The 24,149-nt window shown below is 38.9% G+C and overlaps 1 protein-coding gene across 1 annotated transcript; it reads left to right on the top strand.

The window, feature by feature from the left end:
* Positions 1-2,306: 2,306 nt before the first annotated feature.
* On the top strand, positions 2,307-21,685 carry OPRK1 (opioid receptor kappa 1). The gene is made up of 3 exons (XM_057368318.1): positions 2,307-2,603; positions 15,305-15,657; positions 20,211-21,685. The coding sequence occupies exons 1-3, from the start codon at positions 2,344-2,346 to the stop codon at positions 20,741-20,743; spliced, it is 1,146 nt and encodes a 381-aa protein (XP_057224301.1). The 5' UTR covers positions 2,307-2,343; the 3' UTR covers positions 20,744-21,685.
* The last annotated feature ends 2,464 nt before the right edge of the window (positions 21,686-24,149 follow it).

Raw genomic sequence — 24,149 nt, 5'->3', positions numbered from 1 at the left:
ACTCAGAGCAATTACAGGCTTTTCTTCCCTTTATAGAAGTTTCTGATCCCCCTGTAGCAATTTGCAGAGTCACAAAATGATGGYTCATAAGAGCTGAATTATCAATGAGTGCTAAAGTGTTGCTATCTTAAATCTCTCATGTATATTTTAATTCCAGAATATGGAAAAGTCTGGGCAAGGTGCTAACAAAAAGCTGAAAATGACCATTAAATTTATGTATGAGAAGCTACAGCAACAGTAGTTCCCTTCAGCACATGGGCAGGAGACCACAGATTGCAGAGGAAAAAAACAGAATTGGATTACATTTTATGTTAGGGTTTCACTTCATCTTCAAAAAAAATGATTACTGCTCAGGTCTGTGTCCTTGGCTCAGGGATATTTTTGTCACATGTTTGTTGTTTTGCATTATTATCCATCGTCATTGAATGTGAAACTTTTAGACAGCTCTATAGACGTGGTGGTGAGGAGTTACTGAAGTTCTGGAGAAAACAGTGACCACAGATACAGCCAAGATCACATTGGAATGAGACTATTCCTCTAAGAGAGGGGTTCTATACTTGTTAAGTCTCCTACAAGACTTCTTACTCAGAGCTGACATAATTTATTCTCTTGATTATAGGTTTAGACAAAAAATTGTTTTAGAATAGAGAACCCAGTCTGATCACAGACACTCAACAAGAGGAGCATGAGGTRAAGTTTCAATATAGAAAAGCTTGAAGGAAACTCACAGGCTCTGTCTCTCTCTAGAGACTGGTTTTCCTGCTGCACACTTTGAGATGCAGCTAGTCTGGCTGCTCCCAACCTCTTCCAAAGGAATAGGAATAACTCAGGGTCTCTCCTCTTCTCTTCCAATTTGTCATTTAGAGAGACTCCTGGCGGGTAATTCAAGGTCTGTGTGCAAATTAAGGGATACTTGAACACACATATTTGTGCCTAACCAACTCCTGCTTGAGGAGTATATTAGAGATAAGCTCTGAGGGATGTAATTTCTGCACATACCATCTCCCCATTTCTGGCTGCAGCTGGGAGAATGGAACCCTGAGAGTGCTACATAGAATTCTTGGCTTCTCATATGGTGTGGGACAGCTTGAAAAAACTGTATGGTAATCAGGGTWCCCCTCTTCTTTGGTAGCCTGCTTCTGACTTTCTTTGAAATTGCAGATGCAAAGGAACACGGGCACAGCTACCCACTGAGAAATGTTTAGGACACACAATCGTGAAACTGAGGCAGGAAATATCGACTAGGTAAGGCACCTAAATTTAAAATTCCTCCTTTATTCTGTGACTACTGGTCTGAAATCCTGCGAGATAAGGCAGAGAGGATCATTGCTTGAGGCCTGGGTGTGCAGAGAAATTGACAAAAGAAAACTTGGAAAAGTGTACTAAAATAAGCAKTCATTCGGAGCAGAACTTATTTCCTGCTTTTCTTTCAATTTATCTGCATCTCAGGGTTTAGAAGGAAGTCATGTGAGCTTGTGAGCTGCAGGGACAGAGACAGTGGAGAACGTGTGCATCAGTGCAGAGTGCTGCTGGAGCCCTGGCAGAGCGAGAGGGAGGCAGAGGGAGCCTGAGAGAGGAAGGCGAAGCGGTGGGAGCTGGAACAGCAGCAGCAGCCGCTGCTCCACGGTGCAGCTCATGCCCGGAGCCGGCTCTGCTCCGAGGGAGCGGGTGCCTCGCATCCAAAAGTCCTGGGTGGTCAGTGGCACTGCCAGGAGCCAAGCACAGCTGCTCGATTCTTTTCTTTTCCTGCAAAGAGCACCTGTTTGAGGACTCCGCTTCTTTTCCTGCACTGAAAGAGGTATTTTTTTTTTTTTTTKTTWTTAATGTGTATTTTCTTTGAAAGTAGATGTGGGATCAGGCAAAAATAACTCGGGGCAGGATGTTCAAGCAGGTGTGCAGAGAGGTGGTGGGTTTCTCTGTCTCCTTCCCCTTCATAGCAGGGCTTAGGAAATGAGGAGCCCCTGTTAGGATACAGTTTGACTTAAAATGTGGAAGATGGGAAAGACAGGGTTAAAGTGTGGGGGTGGATCTGAGCTGTTCCCGTCTGCTTTGCTTCACAATGCAACCTTTGAAAGTGGAGGAAAACTTTCCTTGTGCACTTGGASCAGCAGCGTTACATAAAGCAGGATGTAAAACTTGCAATTGTTTAACATGAACGTGGTTTGCTTAAATCTCCGCTTGGCAAATTTCAATTCCCACCACAGCTGAGCTCCCCTTAACACATACAAGTTCCGGAGGTCTGAGTGTGCCCTGTGAGAATACTTSTGTTCCTTTCTGTCTCTTTCCAGCATTCCTGCCTCCTCTCCTCCAGGTACCCCTCCTGCCCGTGGGGATCGTCCCCCTATGGATGTCCCCGTACAGATTTTCCGTGAGGAGCCGGACTCCACGTGTTCCCCACGGCCCTGCCGCCCCCCCAGCACCAGCAGCAGCTGGACCGCGGGCTGGGCAGACTATGACAGCAACGCCACCGGGGCCTTTGGGGACAGCCAGCACAACCACACCAGCATCTCCCCCGCCATCCCCATCATCATCACCGCTGTCTACTCCGCGGTCTTCGTTGTTGGCTTGGTGGGAAACTCCCTGGTGATGTTTGTCATCATAAGGTAAGGGGTTTGGGGTTCTGCTCGGTGGAGGTGCCACAGACCGTCCCTCAGTGTGGCAGGGTGGGGCTGTGGGTGGCTCATGGAACCTCTGCCATGAGGAACTGGAAAAAAGCAGCTGAAATGACCCAAAGCTTGTCAATCACAGTGGTTCGTCTGACTCGTGTTAGAGACAGAAGGAACTGGTTAAATGTGATAAATCCTTCAGCCTGAGGGGGAAGCGCTCTGTGCCTTGAGCTGCGTTCTTCGGCTGCCCTCTAGGGATGAGACGCTGCTGCCATCCGAGGGAAAAAGCTCCGGTGAGAGAGAGAAACTTTTAYGAGGCAGCTTTTTATTTCACCTGTGAGGAGGGCCCGAAGGACAGCTTATGTGTCCAGTCATGTGGACACTGATGCATCGCTGCCTTGGTACCTAATGGTTTGTTTAACAAGGAGGGAAAGCCAGGGAATGATAAAGATGGGAGGAAAGGCTTAATGTAAAGCAAGGGATGCTTTTTTTCCCCTCTGTTTAGCAGTGTTTAACTCGAGTTGTTTGTGTTAGACTGAAGAAAGCAGAGAAGGCACTGAAATATCTTTTCCATTGTTTTTCAGGAAAGAGGAGAAAGCTCTGTGCCTGTGTTAGTGAGTGTTTCAAACTAAACCACTCAGTGAAATGCACTGACAYGTGTGCTTGCACTTCTGCTTGTGTATTGGTGCATATTTTAGCTTCCTCTCTCTTTTTGTCCTKTTCATTTGCAATCTGTAGGCAGTGCAGCTCAACAGGGTGATAATGAGCAGTCCAGGGGACTGAAATAATGCAACTTTTTGGACTCTTTCTCCAGAGCCCATTTGAATTCTCATACAATTTCTGGAAAATAAACCCCTCCAAAACTGTGGAGTATTCATTGCTCCAATGAAATCAGCTTATACATGGGAAAAATGGAGGTAGTGGAAGGGATTCATGTTAGTAAAGCACACCTGATAAGGGTCAGGCAATTGCAGGATGATACAGCAACTGCCAGACTTGTTAAAGGAGGAAGTTATGAGAAGCACTGAAGTTGTTGACAAGGAACTTCAAAAAGATGAGTTAYAATCAGGTAAATACTGTTGAATAAGAAAAATAAAATTYCCTTTAATGCTCAGTGCAATGAAGRAAGATACCTGTGGTCATTTTAGTAAAAAGTGGTTGGCTCCAGTTTTGTGCTGYTCTGAATTTTTATACCCCTGCATACTCATTTGCCCTTCATTCAGGGTAGAGATTTAATTTTCTTTTGTATTTCTCCTGCAAGAAAAGAGACTCCATACTTGAAAGTCATGCAGCTGCAAAGGCAGAGATTTTCTAAGCCATCAGTCAATAACAAATATAGTTGATTAACTGGCCTGGTCAGTGGAAATAAATCCAAATTTAGCCCTAGAAGTTAGCAGGTATGGATTATACTGGTGCATGTGTATTTGCTTTTTTCTCTCCTTCTGTTACCCTCCTAAGACTGTTTTTGTGAGACTTTAGATAACTAAAGTCACTTTCCTACTAGTCCCTACATTAGCCTTTGCTTGAATTTTCTCTTGGTCCATCTCTCAATTACATTATAAAAAATAAATAAATATGACAGAACACCTGTTGGTATTTTTCTTTTTCTTTTTTTTTCTTTTTTCAGTATCCTTCTCTTCTAGGTTTTCTCTGTGGCAAATATTTTAACCACTGTTAGAATCAAGTACAGGTATGCACAAGCGAACAGTTTCAAACATTTCTGAGGATTTTGAGATACTTCAAATGTTCATACAAGAGGTTTATTTTCTTCATTTTTGTACTAACCTCTCATCTCTCTCCATTTTTTCCTCACATRCATTCTTTCCATGGTTGTGTCTCAGGATGGATTTTAATGACCCATGAAGGATGTAATCTGCAGTGAGGAAAACCAAGGTCTAGGGGAAGTTTGTGACAGGTGGGAGAGGCAGATCCTGTCCTCAGCCATCCCACAATATCTCTCTTCCAGCTGCCGCAGCCTTTAAGTGGGATGGGGACATACTGTGGCTCTTCTTTACCCTCCAGCTGAGCACAGGCTTTGTCTGAGGCCCTTTGCTGCCTTTTCTCAACTCTGCATTCCAGATCTGTCCTCATCCTCCTAACCCCTTTTGGACAGGCAGGCAAAGCAGGCATGAGTCCTTCTCTCTTTGCTCATTTAAACATCGTCTAATATTAGAATGGTTCAGTTAGAAGTATTACAATGATCATCTAGTCCTACAATGATCATCTAGTCCAACGGCCTGACACTGAGTCACCTTCTGGGTGACAAAAAAAGACCCTTTGTGTTGTGAAGGAATCAAAATGTTGAAGTTACAATGCTGTGGAAGACTCAGGAGACTCCAGAGTGTTGAGATGCCTCAGGCTCAAATTGAGCCACAGCCCACGGCGTAGGCAGGCCTTGGCCAATTCCTTACTTTAATAGGACTGGTTTTGCTACTTCTGCACAAGGGCTGCTAAAGAAACTGATGGAGTCCAGCGAGTCAGCATTGCAGCATCTTGTGCCTCAAGTGCTGGGTGAACTAAATCTCTTACAGTTCTGGTGGGGTGCTGAGTTTCTGCTGAGAGGGAAAACTCTCTCAGAGTTTCTTAGAGGGAAAATAACGGGAGAATGTCACTTTGATCACTTGTTAAAAGCTCCTGAAAGAAAAGTGGCTGAGTTTGATATGGCTCCTCCAGTGAGGAGAGATTTGTGTTGAAGCCTGATTGGGAACACTATATTAGCTCAATGTTGACAGAATGACCTCTTAAACCATTTATCAGGAGACCTGGATCCTTCTTGTGGTTTTGCTATCAGCCTTCAACACCTTTTCCTGTCCTGACAAGGTCGCTTCATGTTTTCCTCATTTGTAAAATGGAGATGCTGACATTCACTGTCTTTAAACACACAGCAACACTTAGATTTCACAGCCAARGTCTAATCACTAAAGCTTGTAACAGAGCAAGACCAGGCCTATGGTAAACACCCTGGGCTGCTCAGACACACACAAAATGGTCCTTTTTAACATGCAGAAAAAGCTCTGTGTGGAGTATGCAGAGTGGGCTGGCGCTCTGTTCCTGCCCTTGGCAGTGTGGGGGGTTTGTAGGAGCTGTCCCCGTGTTTGGATGAGCTCTGCAGCTCCTGTGCCATCCCCAGGGCTCATCACTGCCACCAGCTCCCACACAGCTGGTRGGAGGACAGTGCCTCAGCCATGGCACGTGGCACGGCACATTCTCCTGGGGCTGCTGCTTGTCCTGGGGAGAGAGGGACAGAGAAAGAGGGCACCACGTTGCCTCTTGCACSGGTGGGAAATACAGGCACCGTGTGGGAAGCACAGTCCTCCCCTGTGGAGGAGGAAGGGAACCATGAAATGGGTTTRCAGACACCAGGTAAAGTCATCTGAGCTCACCTGAGGAAAGTCCCGCWGATGGGTGGTTCTTGGCATGACCAGAACTTACTTCAACTCAAACATTTTCTTTTGAGATTAGCTTTTCCTCTGAGGTGCTAGAAGATATTTCTGAAGGCAAAATAATTGGCTGAAGGTGATTTAAAAAAAACCCCAAACTTGTCCTTGGAAGCAAAAAGGTTTTTTTGACCATTCCCCTTCCTTCATGACCTTTTTTTTCCCTCTAAAATTTAGTGCTAGCTTTAAACAAAATGGTACTTTATTGTGACAGATGGAGGAAAGAATAATTCTCCTGACTAAAGCTACAGTTTTAACTATGGATTTGCACTTATCAAAACCATAAACATAGTCTTGTAAAACTTTGGGATATGCTGTCTCTTACCCACTCCAGATGCAMTTTTTCTGTGTTTTTATTTTACCTTCATTGTTCCTGAAGTAATTTACTGAGACCGACTGATATCAATGGGATCCTAAACACCCAATCCTTATTCATTTTAAAATAATCTTTCAAGCTTCCAGTGAACTGAATAATTTTCAACATTCAAAAATTTTTAAGAAGAGATTCTGTCACAGATATGTAGTTTGATTCCTAAGGGAAAAGAGAAACCTTATAATCCTCTGCTTARTCTAATGTTGCAGAAAAAATTAATCACTAATACATTTGTGCTCTTATATTCATTGAACTGAATGGCATCTTACATAACAGGAAGAGTGTATTAAGAAATACACACAAAGTGAACTCCTTTCCAGATTGTTTTTATAATTTCATCATTCATTCCAAATAAGAATGAAAGTATTTTTTTTAAAGTATGCAATAATGAATACTATTCAGTACATCGGTTTAAATTAATAGTAGATTTTGATAACACCAAAAATTACTTGTTAATTTGCTTTCAGTCATTGTTCTAATTTTATTAAATTATATTTGGAAAGAATATTGTTCTGAAATGAAAAATTAGACTCCAGAAGAGTTGACCTAACTGAATTACCTGTTCTCTATTGCTGGCAGTTTGTATGATTTCATTCTTTTATGAAATCAAGGGTTTGGCTGCTAAAGGCAAAGGCTGAACTGTGCTATATTTTGTGAACTTTATGACTTTTAACCTTTTTCTTGCTAATCAAAAATCTGRCACCTTACTATTACCAGTAGAGAGGCATCAAATGGATTGATAACAATTCATCACAGATTTCAAGGAGCGTTTAGCCTTACCTTGCTGAATKGAGGTAATTTTGACAAGTTTTGCAGCATTAGTTCAAACCTGACATAATTTCCATCACAACTTTGAAGACTGATCATTAGCAAAAGGTTTTACAGATGGCACAAGGAGCRAGGCAACTGGAAGCACGAAAGAGGACAGCCTTGTAAAAGAGTATAATTTGGCAAGTACAGATCATTTACACAAAATGTTAATACTTCTAATACTTTTAAATCCTGCTAGAAAGTGACTAAGTGAGACCTGGGATTTATAACTGACAAGAAACCCAACTCATGGTCATGCTGTGATAAGAAGAACTGATACTGAAAATAGGCAGGGAGAGCAGAGGAAAGGCTTGAAAGGAATATTTACTACAGACAGTATTAAAGAGAGGCTGTAGCTTATAGTGAGTAATGTGTTTGGCTTCTGAAAAGTAATTTGGTATCCATCCAGACATTTCCGCTGGGCTAACAGCCAGGTAATCATTTAGTTCAGAGAAAGGCATAACTGGAATCAGTGTCTGGAAGCAAGATGAATTACAGAGAACATTTTTGAACTTGCAGAAAGTGAAAACTTACAAGAACTTTCCAGTCTGGCTGCTGCCAAAGCAGAAAGCTTGAGTTAACTTGCCTATTGTCAGATGGGAAAGTCACAGGAAGCTCATGATCCTGGATGAAGTGTGGGGAGTGTGCACAGTTCCAAGATGATGTTGGGGAGGGCAGACTGGCTAAGCCCTTCTGGTGAGGAGGATGAAATAAGGAAGAGTGATGATCCTTCATTTAGTTTTTTTTTTCTGAGAGAGGATTTTGAATTTGGTGAAACAGTGTTGCGAAAGGAAGTTCATAGCTGGGTGATTTGGATTGCCTGGGATAAGGGAAGATAATCCTGTCTTGCTCACTCTCACTGTCTGTTCAAAGTGTGATTAATTTGTCCCTTAAGTTAAATTCTCTGCAGCAAATGGGTCCCCAAGGAGAGTTTTGGTTCCAGTTACATCCAGAAAAACTTTGATAAAGTTTACTTCCAGGAAGTATACTCCATGTCTCCATTTTGGTCCTCCCACCTCTAAATATTTGATAATTCTTGCAAASTGTGGAATATGTGCTCTTCTCCTTAAGGAAGACTTTGTACTTTGTTTATTGTTATTTTCTTTTATGAATTTAGAGAGATGTGAGGAAAAGGCAGTAGGAATATGATTTTGTCTACAGGCAGGCATGAATGAACAAACTGGATTAGCTGTGGGGAAGGAGTGTGYACTGGTACAATGAAGATATTGGAASAGGGATGTCTGGCATTCCACAAAATGTAAAAAAAAAATGTGTAAATTAAGAATATGTAAAGGTGCACAGCACTTTTTAAAAAGAAGTACACAAAAATGAAATTGATTTAAGATATTGGTTTAAATTAATACCAGATTTTGATAACATCAAAAGATTACTCGATAGTTTGCTTTAAATTGACATGGTTCTATTGGGAAATTGGCATGCAAGGCTGTGAATTATCTTTGAAATATTTATTTCTCCCAAAGCCAGAGTGTTCAGCTTATTAGACTCACCTTCTAATCCCCATGGAAGTGAAAATTAATTTTAGGCAGTTTGCTATTTTCAGTATTGTCTATAAAATCTCTGTGTTCCCTGCATGAGTATGAGAACACAATTTTCTTCAGCATACAAATTTCTGCAAATAGATGGYAAGAAAGTGAGCAGAACCTTCCTGTTTTCTCAGTTTCTTGCATCAATCTTATATCAATCTTGTAACACGCAGCTGCTCATCTCTCCTCCAAAATTCAGCAATGCATCAAGAGTGAATATCTAGATTCCCAAACTTAGCTGTGCTTCACATGGAACACAGARGATTTTATATTTGCTAAATACACAAACCACTGCATTGTTGGTAGTCTGCTGTGGCTACTGTTGGGCAACTGGCCAAAGCCTCCTTGAGCAGTGACAGATGAGAAGCTGTGGAAGGGAGTGGTTTCTGAGCTTTTTCCTTGTTTCTGTCCTGCAGAAGCATCCAGGGGAAGCAAACATTCCATAACATTTGTCTGCTTCCAACCAACTTCTGCAAATGCAGTTACCTACAGAGATCAGAACCTCTTCAAGGAATAACAAGGAAAGTAAGACCCCGAGAAATCTTTCCCTGGAGCTTTCATGTCTGTTTCCTTGAGCAATGAGATTTGTTCTCTTTGCCAGTCAATCTCTGTCCTATTCAATCCCCTCTCCCATAAACCCATGGGAAACACTTTTTTAAGGGAACTCATGTCCTTTATTCAAAAAAAAAAAAAAAAAAAAAAAAAAAAAAAAAAAAAGAAATTTCTTCCAAGAGAAAAGAACAATGGGAAAGATGGATGCTATAAGAGACAGAGATTCAATATTCAGTAGAGCAATGTACTTGTGACAAGTGAGAAGGATTAGGGTGGTCTGTGAACATTCTGGGAACTCCCCACAGCGTGACTGGTCCCTGGGAAACATCTGCAACAGCATGAAGTTTTTCAAGAGACAGAATAAGTAGCTTGGCAAAGTCAGTGTTCATCTCTACTTACCAAGAGAGGGAAAAAAAATATCAGGTACATAGTCTAAGCTAATTGTCCAGGCCCTTTAATTTTACTATTAGACATAATGGTTTTAGATAAAGTATGGATTTTCTGAAATTCTGCATTCTCTCTGATTCATTTTAAGCCACAGTGAATCACAGCACCTTGACTTGTGAGCTCTCCTACCAAAGTTACGGAAGCAAAAATTTCAGGTTTTTTTTCTCTACGGTTTTGTGGTTTCTTCCAAGAGAGGCTGTTGAGCTCACATAAAAATATTAAAAGCCTTTATCGTAGAAGGAGAAAAATTAGCTCATTTTTGTTAAGTAGTGTGAATTTGTCTTCCCTTTGACCAGGATATATGTAGACTTGAACTAATTCACATCCTGGTTCTCCAGGTCAGGAAATAAAGCTTCCACRTCCAATCTAAATCTGCAAGATCTTCTTCAGTCTCACTTTAAGGCTAGTGCAGAGTAGTAGAGGTAGTGGAAGATTGTAAGGATTTTAATTATACCTTTTGACATTCACATAGATTATGCCCCCATGAGGGGAGAAAAAAAGACAAGATCATGCTTTTCTTTTTTAAGCWGCTTTAAAAAAAGTATCTTTGGATGCTTATTAGTAAAGAAAATTCCACTTAAGAATATAATTTTGTAGACAACAATTTTTTGTCAGGTCCTAAAAGATTTGATATTTAAGACAGGCAACCTTTAAATATRTGCAACAACGTTTTCCTTTAAATAAAGTATTATATGAGGTCCTCTCTACTGTTAAATTCTGGCTGTTCAAAACGTGATAATGTCACAGAACCCAATACAAACACAAAAACCTCAGCATATTCATTTTTACTTTCTTTAAATGACCTTAGACTTCATTTCATATTGGCATAAGACTTTTATATTGGATTATGAATATCCAAGGGATAGCTGAGCCATCCTTTTGACATGGTGTGGATTTGGAATAGATCCTCCTTGATTTTTTTTTTTTCCTTCCTGTTCTGATGCAGTTTCTTACTGAGTGTACTTGGAATATAGCCCTGAGATTTAGAGCTTTCCTGACTAAGCTTTTCAGCTGCTTGATCTCCATATACCTCATTCAGAGGAACCTAGTGGAACAGAGCCTGCATCCTGCTGATAGGTGTTTTTGCAATTTGCTTTAGATGTGCTTTAGCTTTCATTTTCATTCACTTACCCAGCTATCTGTGAAAAATCTGTTTGCTATTCCTCATTGTATTTTATGCTTTTGTGCCTTCCCTCTGCAGCTAGAGAAAGTTGTAGTATATTTGTTAGTTTTGCTCCCTYCCYYATCCCTCATTTCACACTGCAGRGAACACTTCARCACTTCATCCTATTACAGTTACATGAAAAAAGTTTGACCAGAGACTCTTTCTTACCTTTTATCAGCTTTTCTAATGTTATGGTGTACTTTAAAATCACACTCCTTTCCTCTGTTTGAGATAACAACTTTAGGGAGCTCAACTAGCAGATTTTTTCCTGAAAGCATGCCAGATCCTWAGTAACATGCTTCCCTCCTCTGTTACCACAATTTCATTGATAGCATAGGCTGGAGGTGTGGTTTCTTCTTATTGTCTGAAAAGCTGGTGCAAATTGTATTCTACTTCAGAGGGGAAAAAAACAGTAATGATGAGTCGACTGAGAAACGGGTGAAAATTTCTATGGGTCAGTCTAAAGTCAGTCTCAAAGAGGTTTCTGTTTTTGGAAAGTGAACTATGCCTAAATTGTAATAGTTTYGAGAATTTTACTTTTGAGATGTAAGTAGACATAATTTGAAACTTGTTCCTTAAAATTTTCGTCATATACCCATCAACAAACCCCATCCTAATGAAGGTGTTGTGTTTCATTCTGAGTATTTTTCCTGCAGTTTTGATATATCTTCCAGCTGTTTAATCTACAGAGGCTTGATGTCAGCTTATATCTTAACAAGCAATCTTGAGATCCACCAGCTTAAATGATCAGAGTTTTTTCTGCCACTTGAAATGAGATTCTAGCACCTGGTTTGAAAGAGGGATTTTCTATTCCTCTGTATTTTTAGAAAAGTTGCCATTCTGACATTCATAAATCCCAGTATTTAACCAACCATTTTCTAGACACGGGATTTCCCAAGAGCAGCTTATACAGCCATGGTTTATAAAAATTATAATAGTCTTTGAAACTCGTATCTCAGACACTAAGAAAATGTTTGTCATTAATTGCCACTGGGCCATCTGTGTTGTAATTAKGTCCAGGTTTCCCTTATCTGTCCTGCTAAACTAATTAAAGCAGCTAGAAGTATTTTTAACTTAAATGAATTTGGGTATTAAATCAAGATTTTTAGTTTTGCAGAGGAAGATGAGGTTCCTTACACAATCACCATTTTAGCCTTGTTCAAATGAATGGAGAATGTGGTGGAAAAAACCCCAAACCAGGCAAAATGTTTCCATCTATATTTTAGTGCAATAGAATGAGTTGTAGRAAAGCAGGCAAATCCCTCATGTTGTGGTCTCTCTCAGGGTGCACTTCAAAGGGTCTGACAGCAASAGCAGTCACTCCATTACTTTATCTGGACTTTTGATTAAGTCCGTATCTTCAGAAGCATGTAGGCATTTAATAATTTTTAGGTGTTTAATTAAAAACATTCAAAGGAGTTTGGATGATTGAGTCCAGATTCTCAAAGGCATTTCTGAATTTTATGAACTTTCAAATGAATGTATGATTTAATCTATACTGCCTAATGACTTTAAAGGCCAATACCACATTTATACAGAGGCCAATGTTTCCAGGCAAAAAATAATCAAGCTYTTTATATATTACTCTGTATTTCTTCCTACCTGYGARTACTAAGACATCCTTCCTGTTGGAKCAAAAGGAATGGTAAAACTRATTTTCTTTTATGCRCATGTGTTGCATAGTCAAAAAAATCAGATTTGCTCAATTTATGTGCAGAACATAAGCACTGCATACACAGAGAGCATGCTTTATATGGCAGCTTCGAAATTTTGGATTTTGAAGATGCTTAAAAAATTAGCCCAACTCTGCAGCAGCTCTTTCCTATTCTTCCTTTGGAAGGCTAGGRAGGAAGAAAAGGGAAAGGGGTACTGGGAAAACATGGTATATGTGGTTGTAATGGCACACACATAAAAGATCAAATTAAGGGAGCAAGGAATGGGAAATGTGAGATATAAAGACCTTCAGATATTTGCCTTTTCAAAGCTAATAAAACTTTCTCAGATATTTTTCCCCAGTTTTATGATTTTCTGAAAGGAAAAAAGGTCACACTCATTCTTCTGTATTTTGAAAGTAAACTTTCCCTATCCAAACCCTTGGTGAAGTTTTTAAAAATCTACAGAAATAATGTTTCAGAAGAACGAATAATTGTGTCACCTCTGCATATCAAAGGTAATTTCATCTGATGTTCCTGTGTTGAGTCTAGTAACTTGTATTTGACTGAAGCAGACCCTTAGCAAAGCAGCAGATCTCGATTTGAAGTCATCAACAGATGGAAAAATTACCCCTTTCTTTTTCCCAGTAATAAACACCTTGGTTGTTAGGAAAAAGCTGTCGCTGTTTCTAAGCTGAGTTTGTCTGTCTTAAGAGTTTTATGTATTTGCTTCTTCTTATGCTTTTCTTCGTACTCTGAAAAAAAAGTCTTTGGTACCTGCTATTTTCTCTCTGTGAAGGCCTTCAGGCACTGTAATCAAATCATTTCTTGGTGTTCTTTTTGACAGACTAAATGTGCTGACATCTTTAAGGATGTCACAGAAAGATTTCTCTCCAGTCCCTTCACTTGTTTTTTGGTGCTTTTTATGTAACCATTCCAACTTTCCGTAGTCTTTTTTTTTTTTTTTTCAATATGATCAAGACAGGAATTCCAAATATCATCAGTGATGTCCATAGAAGTAAAATCATCTTTCAACTATTCTATGTCATTTAATGGAAATTAGTCCATTTTAGCAGACATTTTGAGTGTTTAGTGAATTATTGTGATACACTTGGAGATAATTTTTTTTTTTTTTAACCAGGAGGAAAACTTGTCTATCTTTATCTTATATTTGATTTTTCTTGCCATAAGAGCTCATCATTGTGTTTCAACAGTGTCCTAAGGGACAGGACAGACTGCCTCCTCTGCTGGAGGGTGTGTTGAGGAGATTGATCTAGTGGRGAGCAGAAACTCAGCTCTGACTGATGGTATGTGGCTGAGAAGGACTTACTCTCTCTTCCCTTGCAGATTTTTCCCTCTGCTTCAAACTACCACTTGRCTTTATTTCCTCAATAAGTCTTTAATTTGAGTATTTTAGAAAAACCAATGCTATTTTTAACATTTCATATTGGTCATAATGTGAAAATTCTGCCCATATTTTATTTAATAGCAAATTTACATATTGGGAACATTTTGACAGCATGGTTCAATTTCTTTTTAAGATTTTTTTTATTCTACACATCAAAGTTTTAAAGGCAAATAGACACATCTCCCTATGTGTTCATTGACTGAACTGTTTGAATCTTATATTTCTGCTGTAAATTATTAGTGACATACAGCAAAATGTAGCCACCTGTGTTTCTGTGTGTGTTATGTGTGCACCTTCTAGTTTGGACACACACTCAAAATACGAGGTTGAAGCAGTTTTGAGAAAAAAAAATCTTATTAAATCCAATGATAAATTAAAAGCAGTTAATAAACACAAGTATTTGAGGGGAAGCATTCCAGAAAGGAGTGTTAGGTATATTCCCATGTTAGCAGGCTCTTTGTCATCCCTTGTGTCCATCACAGACACAGAGGCAGTCCGCCACAGGCTGTCTCACTGGGGCCAAACAAAAAAGGGTGTCATCTCAAAAACCAGATCCTATTTTTCTGTGTAGGCTGAGACTCCTACCAGCTGGACAAAACAAGGGCTAACTTTTGATGAAAATAAGGGATGCAGAAAAAAATGCTGCTATGACAATTTTTTTGCCTACTGTGGTATCTTACTTAATAGTCATCTTTTACATCATCAGTCATAAAAGAGAGGATTGGAAAAAGCTGATGATAAGAAAGGAGAAAAAATTGGTAAGRAATTAACAAGGAAGGGAAATGACTRAAACTTGTATCAGCTGTGTTGTAGTGAGTCCAAGGAAGGCAAACTATCATATAGAAAGCAACCTAGCCCAGCAGACACAGCAACTGGAATCTTAATGGAGAATGGGATAACTCTTTCTTCCACAAAGCAAACCCAGAAACCTCACAGTCACTGACAGACAGCTATAAGAACAGGAAACGAAAAGCATTTTGATCACTTCCAAGTTTAACAATGATATTTTCTTGCAGAGGACTTGAGAATATAGAATTGAATTCAGCATTTGTCTGATTTAATTAAATGCATTTATACACTTGTTTTTCCTGTGGTAAGTAGCTTTAACTGCTAACGTAAGTGCTGAGAGACTGAATAAAGTGTGTTCATTTTTATCCCAAGGGTCTTGCGTTTGTGTACATTTCTATCATGGATGAGAGAGAAGACATAAAAAGCCTGACTATGTCAAAGCCTGACTGATAAACTGCTGCATATCTGAATGGGCATAATAGTATTTTGTAATAATGAAACCTCCTTTTTTTGTTCTGCAGGTACACAAAGATGAAGACAGCCACCAACATCTACATCTTCAACCTGGCCATGGCAGACGCGCTCGTTACCACAACCATGCCCTTCCAAAGCACCGAGTACCTGATGAACTCCTGGCCCTTCGGTGATGTGCTGTGCAAAATTGTGATTTCTATTGACTATTACAACATGTTCACCAGCATTTTCACGCTGACCATGATGAGTGTTGATCGATACATYGCCGTGTGTCACCCTGTGAAGGCTCTGGACTTCCGTACTCCTCTCAAAGCAAAGATAATCAACATCTGTATCTGGCTGCTGTCCTCATCCGTCGGAATATCAGCAATTGTTCTYGGAGGCACCAAAGTCAGGGAAGGTGAGTGTGAGCATTCAAAATTCAGTCTTTTTTTTCTCAGCTGACAATAGAACACAGGTTCAAATATTGATCAAACCTTATGTATTCCTTCTTCAAAAGCATATCTGAATTCTTGACATTTTGAAGTATGTTGTGGAACATCACAGTACAATGTGTAAATCATCTAAGTTCAGATGCCTTGGCCAAATGAAAGAACAAAATGCACTTTGGAGCACTGTCTGTGCTAGAATGTGGCCATCAAAAACTACTAGCTGACAGCAGGGGAAAATTATCAGGATTTATCACAGTGGACAAATCTAGGGTCAATTTAGGCTGAAATTTGAAATGCGGGCTTAAGGTTCTTTTTGTTCGTGGTGTGAGAGTAATTCTGACAAAATCCCAAGATCAGAAACTAGAATTCTTGGGAATTTATTATCATGAGTCATTTCACAGAACTATAAGGCATGGTGAAGAAAGGAAAAGTCAGTAACTGAAGAGAGAAAACTGAGATAAATCATACATGACAGTATCTCAAGATGTTGTTTTAAAAAAGATGTGAATGTAAATGGAAACCTGGAAAAGCAGAGAATAAAGATTGGTAGAGGAAATGGAAATTCAGGCCCTGGCAGGGAAACAGCTACAAGAACACAAAGTCAATGAAAACTGTAGGCAGACCCTGTGTAGGCTTTGCTTGAAATTTATATTCCATGCAGGATTGTGGATTTAACCCCTATAGCTCCTGAGTCATTACCCTGCTGTGGGGTTAATCCGATTTTGAGATCTTCCTTGAGAAGGAAGGGGGAGAAGCATTTTCACACACATACCCATACCCATCCCCATCCCCACACCTACTTCATACCCACAGGCATGAGTGCAGTCCAGGGGCATCTTCAGTGTCCTCAAAAGGCTGGAGGCTTCTAATGATGTCCTTGGGTTGGGATCATCCCATTAATGGATGGCTTGAATATATACACGTCATTTATTTGGTAGGAGTCTTGTTTGAGATGTAAACAACTTTTTGAAAAATTATTCGCCATTTCCTGCACTAACAACCTTTTCTATTTGGAATGGTTTCACTCTTCCCAAGACAAATGTTTATCTAAAGACACAGTTTTTTTCTGGTAGAGACAATAAATGCTGCATGTTAAGCTGTTTGACATAGATCAATGTGAGAAATCATTTTAGTAATGGCTGCTCAGTAAGGTCTGATAGATTTGGTTGAAGATATATAGATTTTGTTCTTGCTATTGGTCTTCTGTTATGTAGCTGACAGAAAAGTCCTCTGGAAACTCTTCTGCCAGCGCTTTGGGGGATCACGTGTCCTGCTCTGCAGTGCTGTAACTCTTCTCCCAGTAAAGTTTTGACAGGCTCTATAAAACAATGTCTAGCTGGGGAAACTTTAACTTCAGGCGTATTTGGGAAGAATCTCTTGCTGCGTATGAGATCTTTAAGGCCATGGGACATTGGCTCAGCCAGGTGTTTTGTGGAAGCGTGCTCAGCTAACAGAATTTTCCTGTCATTCACTGTCAGCAGCACATTCAGATCAAGGGCTTCTCTGAGGCCAGCAATGATTAAATGCCTTTTCCACGCCGTGTAGCAGGCAGCTCTTTATTCACTTATGAAACAGAAACCAGTAATATGGAACACAGCTGGGCCAAATGGTGCTGGAAATACTGGCAACTGCACATCAGCTGCTGCTGTTCCTCCCTGCTTGGCTGATCTAAGGTCTCTCCTGGGCATTTAGTGTCAATTACCTTGTCTGGTGTGTTCATGAGTTGTGCTGATAAAATGCTCAAGGGGAAAGGGGAGGATGCTCCCTTTGGAGCAGCTGGAGCTCAGGCCTGAAACTTTATGTTGTGTTGGTCAAAAACAGTTGTTGTTTATATGCTTCAGGGCCTCTGTTGGATTCACATTTGAGAAACAACTGAAATGGAAAGTAATTTTATTTTAAGTTCCTTCACCGTGCTCAGTTAATCCATTTTGTTATCGCAGTTCAGAGTCATTCCCAGGTGTGTCCTTTTGGATACATTTTCCCTGCAGAATAAATTTTACATCTGTGTAAATTTTCCTGCTCTGGCCTTAATGGAGCTTTCCTTGCTGAAGAATTGTTCAGCTACCAAAAAAAATAAAGGTATAAAATGAACTATTCATATTGCCAGTAGGGTATGAAAGGTATGAAAATGACACAATCAATATTGTTTATCTAATGTATATATTTTCTATGTGAAGATTAAGATTAATCTTAAAGGGTAGTTTATCAAACACATTATAAAATRTATTTATACCAAAATACCATATAGAATGCAGTGTTTTTTCTTAAATATATAAATATATTTGGAATATTTGGCRTTCAAAGTGGAAAACCATAGTATGAAATCTGAAGTTTATGACACTATACAAAGTTCTGCATCTTTTCAGGTAGTAAAAAAAAAAAAAAAAATTGGATTTTATTCTGTTCCACTTCTGAAGTTCCAGAAAATTATTATAGTATTGTGCATTATGACCAGAATTTCTAATGATTGTTTCCTAGTTGTAAAGTGGGAAAATGTAAATGGATTCCATAAAGTATTATGGTATGGCATTGCATATATCAAGTAATATGAATATGAATACAAATGAATTTAGAATAAGATTTTCCACAGAAAGTAAACTGCAATGAGATGTAAGAGAATAACTAAATTTGTTTTCATAATTTGGAWTTTTAAAATATTGCTGCCAGCAACAAATTATAGCAAAATATAACCAGGATGACCTAACAATTTTGATAAAAATGTGAAATTATGTCACTCGGTCTGAAGAGTCCATTTCCTCTGGGAGTGGGTTTCAATGATTTGCTGAATGTGGTCGGAGCAGCCACCCATGATCATACTTCATTTTTATCCCACACATCTGGAGGCAACTTTACTAGTTTAGGTAATACAGCTGCACCCTGACTTTAATGTTGCTGCAAAGCCATGACCTACCAAAAATAAAATAATAATTGACATGAAAACTTTGAAGATGATTTCTAGAATGAAATTAAGTAATAGCAAGTATGCTTATGAAAGCCTACATCACAAAGGATTTAGATAATTTCACTGAGTGTTGAGACCTGTCAAGTTATACTTGTGCTGTCATCTAAGTATCCTGCATCAGCCTTGAAAAATATGTCTTTTCAAGTTTCAGCTTTCACAATCATATATATTATTTAAAATAAAACCTCAAAATATTTAGCATTTTTAGCTGCAAACATTTCCCATGCTAATATTTCAGTATTCTCTATTGCCCCTTAACAGCTTTCTGATATCTAACTATGGAAATGCTGTATGATACCACAAGGATAACTTCTTCCCCTAATTGTTTTTCAAAACAAATTCTCTACAATATCTTTTTGATTTGTGAAGCATTTTTACAGCAAGGAAACATGGCCTGATTTTTTTTCTGGCTTGTCCTGACGGAGACAGATATGAAAAAGTGATGTGCAGGAGTATATTGAATCATTCTGCTTTTAGATCTGAATCAATGAAAGGCCATACCTAATAATTTATAGAGGAATGACAAATTCAGTAGGAAAAATGATAAAAAGACCATGGAACAATGCAGAACTTTACAGGATAAAATCTAAGCTATGATTCRGAGTGAAAAATCCTTGTGTTACCCTCTCTTCAGTAGAGTTGAACTGCTGATAGTAGTTGTAAATTTATCCCTTCTCTTCCCTTTTCATTTATCTTTTTACTTGTTTTTCCATATGTTTTACATGCTCCAATGAGGTCAGCAAATTATACCTGGGACATTTCACTCCTTAGCACCTTCTGTCAGATGAAATCCTTCTATAACATACATTCAGGTGGCAGCCTGTGGCTCTGAACCCTGGCTTGGGCAATGGGAAAGGGAGTGGGTGATCTCCGTGGCCCAGATCCTGCAGTCTCTGCAAAGGCTGCATTTTCAATGGTGTGATCTGCAAAAAAAGTAGCTTCCATCTGATTCCATGCACACATGAATTTTATTTGCTTCTATTTAACAGAAAAGAAGATGTTAGGAGTTTTTCTGAATGTAAGCATTTATGCGCATTCTGTTTGTACAATAAGAGGCACATGTGAAAAGATGATTACACAATTATCATCTACAGGCAAAATTTTCCTACTATCAAAACCTCCTTCAGCTTCTGCCATTCATGTTATCAAAAATCTTTCTCCTCCCACAGACCAAAACATATGTAGTTKGATTACAATGATGAGATTTCTACTTCACTGAACATGGTACTCAAACTGGTTTTAAATCTCAGTGCRATTCAAATGGAAACAACTTTGCAGATTCTGTTTTTGTGCTCTGCTTTTTTAGATCCTCCCATGGGAAAGAAATTTAATACAATATTTTGCATTTTAAAAAGCCCAAAACTCAGTAATTTCTAGAGRCGGCTGCATAAAAGCAATTTCAATGGTAACTGAAAGCTTCCTTGGAGTGATTTAAAGATAACTCAATTTATTAATATTGCACTACATGATAATCACTTTTCCTAGCTTATGCTATGATAATTATGTTGTTTAGAAAATCTAATAATAAAGCACTTTTCTTCTTTCTTCTTTCAATCCTAGACACAGCTAGCACTGAATGCTCTTTGCAGTTTCCAGACAGAGATTACGTCTGGTGGGACATCTTCATGAAAATCTGCGTCTTTGTCTTTGCGTTCGTTATTCCGGTTCTCATTATAATTGTTTGCTACACTCTGATGATCCTGCGCCTGAAAAGCGTGCGGCTTCTCTCAGGCTCTCGAGAGAAAGATCGAAACCTGCGTCGCATCACCAGGTTGGTTCTGGTGGTTGTGGCRGTTTTTATCATCTGCTGGACTCCCATTCACATTTTCGTGCTGGTTGAAGCCTTAGGGGACGTGTCCCACAGTACTGCTGCCATCTCCAGCTACTACTTCTGCATTGCTTTGGGCTACACCAACAGCAGCCTCAATCCAATCCTCTACGCGTTTTTGGATGAAAACTTCAAGAGATGCTTCAAGGACTTCTGCTTCCCCTTCAAGATGAGGATGGACAGGCARAGCACCAGCAGAGTCAGAAATACTGTGCAAGACCCAGCTTACATGAGGGAAGCAGGTGGGGCAAACAAACCTGTATGACTAGTCGTGGAAATGTCATCTTACTGTCCTCAAGAGAGAGAGGAGTCCAACGACCTGGGACTGACGCAGATTACTACTGCAGTTTGAACTCAACTCACCCAGAGAGACATTTCAGGAATATTTCAGAAATCCCAGCAGTTTGAACTAAATCAAATTTGTTATTGATAAACAAGAATATCCTGAAAACAAGCTCGAATGAAAAGGACCTGGCTGATGGTCAGGTTTTGGCACTGTGTTTGTTGTACTTGAGGCAGCACTAAAACACGCTTTTGCAGCACGAAGAGAYGGTGTTGCACCAGGAGACTCTGATAAGAAGAGTTCTGGCTCTTCTCTTTACAATACGTAACAGTATATTAAGCAACATTTGGTCATAAAACTGAGTTATACCAGAAACTTCTGCCCCAAGAGTGATTACTTCTAAAGGGTAGAGCTTGACAACTTGATCCTCTTTGACAGTGAAGAGTGYTAGGTTTCTCTGAACAATGCCAGAGCTATAATCAATATTGTCCTCAATTAATATATCTGTAACCCTTGTCTGTGCTGTGARAATCCAATTTAAGCATGATCTACCTGCATACCAAAGTGATTTYATTGTGTCTGTATATGGTAAAGCCTTTTGGCCTTCAAAAGTATTGGAAWATAAGGAGAATTGTTAGCACATGTTAAATCATCTGTGTGTAATGTTTTGTATGCGTAATTTTCCGAGGTGATTGTTTCTTTTTGAGTCTGAATAATTTAATATGCATTTTCAGAGTATATATTGARTAAGGGGCTAGAAAACTTCAAATGTTTCACTTGTCACAAAATTGATGCAAAGCCCTGTTACATTCATTATATGGAGGAAACTCTGGTCTATCTTGTTTTCCTGGACAATTTGTAAGCAGACTGGAATAAATATTTGACAAACTAGTAAAGTAGCACATGAACGAACTGGATTGATACAAATGAAATTAAATATTACTGAATGTTTTAAATGGCATTTGACTGAAAAAGTCCTTGTTTTATTGATGCCGATACAGTCCCATGAATTCAGTAATTTTCTCTGTTTTCCTGTGAAGATGGAGATGTCAAGGAACAGCTAAACAAGTTACTGTCTTGCTGAAGGTAGGTCTATGGTAAAACTAAACCTAACTTCCAGTCTATAGTCTTATATCTTYCTGATGTTAGATATTATAACTCCCACTTCTGCTGTTGCTAAAATTCAGAGGAATGCTCTCATTATCTTCACCCTGAACAGATACACCATAAATCTTGTTAATTTTGTTCTTTATACAAAATGATGAATAAGGTGGATGCCTTCATAGCATSGCAAATTCTCTCAGAAACACAATCTGATTTAGTCTCATCAGATCCAAAAGTTCTTCACACACACCAGTATAAATGAAGAGATTTTTTCTTGTTGCTGGCAGTTGAGCTCCTATGGAAGTGCTGTAGGTATTCAGCCTTCTGCGGGATTCCACATACTTGATTTTTAAAACAGTCATGTATGTCAAATAYTTTTGATATCATATTGATAAATGCAATTGTTGTTGAAACCTTCAGGATRACTTTCTGGACAAATCTAGCATTTTCTGATTGTTTTTGTATGAAGAATGAATAGCTGACTTCAGGATGTTTGCTTTACCCGGGGAAATGAATGATGCTCACACAACTGATTAATGAGTCTCACCTCCTATTCTTTCCCWCATTAATTAATTTTTTAAACATGTATCCACCTTTCTAAATTAAGTCCTGACCTTTAAATGGCCACAGAAAGAGAATGTTTAAGATAAAATTTGAAAATCCAAGGTATTAATCAAATTAGGAGCATGTGAAATGGGAAGGAACTAGACTCTAATAAACTATTTTAATTCAAAATAACCTGTATTCTCATTCATGACTTACATTTGCATATGTATATCTGGGCTTGAATAGAGTTATTGTTCTGTGAATTATATGCAATGCTCTGCATTGTAATGAAAAATCAATGCTCTCAATTTGCTAAAAGAGGTTTCTAATAATATATATATATATATTTTTTTTTTTTGCTTTTATGTTTTTAGTAAGGAAATCATTGTCTCTGTCACAGTGGGAGAAAAGTATAACATCCTAACAATTAAGCTTGCAAAGTGGTATAAGAATGTGTCCTAAAGATTTATTTCTATCATGGAACACTAACAGCCAAATTAGTCTGGACGCACTGGAAAGGTGTCTCAGAAGTTTTCTTGTCAAATTGAGCAGCTTACCACACTTCACTGACCAACAGAAGAAAACTGGCCAAGATATTTTTAACACATGAGAAAGTACATTAAAAATAATATTGTGGTTTTACTGGTGGAATCTGCTTCTAGATGATTAAAGTCCCTCACTTGCTATGTAACTCCAGGTGAATGATTTGCCTTCACTCTTATGTAGGTTCTGGGAGCAGTGAGAGGTGAAGGCAGGGTGGGAGCTGGGTAATTAATGTCACCTTCTGCTTCTTTTAACTGAGAAATCTTTCCTGCTTCTTTTAACTGAGAAATCTTTTATTTGGAAAATATACCTGGTGTTTTGGTCCAGTGCAGACCAACAGACATCAGAGAAATTATGCTCAAAATGTTGAGGAACTCCAAGTTTAGTTAATGAGCAACATTTCAACATGCTGAAAAATTTGAGGAAAATTGAGAATGAAATTTTTTTCCTGTGAAAGTCAAAGGCAAAACTCTCTGATTTGAGACAGAATTTCTCTTGGTGCTGGTAAATTAACGTAGCCCTTGCAAAGAAGTAAGGGAGATTGTGCTGGGATATTTTTTTCCCCTAATTGCTAATCAGTTCTTAATCAAATATAAACGTTGGCTGTTTTCTTCCCACTGAGGCTTTTTCTTCAGGAAAAATATGGAGATTCAGCAAAATTGATTGAATTTGGGATAACTTATGCAATCTGTCAAATAATAAAATAATTTTGCCTGGATAACTTTCAACTGTATCTTGCAGGTGTGTAGTACAATCCAGTGAGCACATCTATCCATTGCCAGAGTGAAAGACTGAAAGATATTTTAACTGACTGAATCACAGTATTTTGGTTTGAACATTTTTTTTTCTCAGACTGCATGTGGCTTGAGAACTGTTGCTGCATAAAGCACTGACATGCAAGGTGGAATGACCTGAGACTGTAGATTTTGATCACTTAGTGAAAAGTGTTTTGATGTCCAGTAGYRTGGCTAAWGCAAGAGGGAGAGCGTGCAAGCCCTGGGAGCTGCTTCTCCTGCTGCTTTGAGTAAAACCTGTCACACACTGTGTGCAAGGACTGCTCRGCTTTAGGCTACACCACTGTGRTTCAACCCCAGCTGGCAACCAAAAACCATGGTTTCTCACTGCCCAATCCCACCCCTCCAAAAAACTTGTGGATTGAGATAACAACAGGTTAAAAATGGAAACAAAAGGGAAA

Source organism: Malurus melanocephalus, unplaced genomic scaffold (assembly GCF_030028575.1).
Source record: "Malurus melanocephalus ecotype Western Australia unplaced genomic scaffold, MMel_1.1 scaffold_90, whole genome shotgun sequence".
NCBI classification, from domain to species: Eukaryota; Metazoa; Chordata; class Aves; order Passeriformes; family Maluridae; genus Malurus; species Malurus melanocephalus.
Note: the sequence above shows the minus strand (reverse complement) of the source record. Positions and strands in the feature narration are given on the sequence as shown.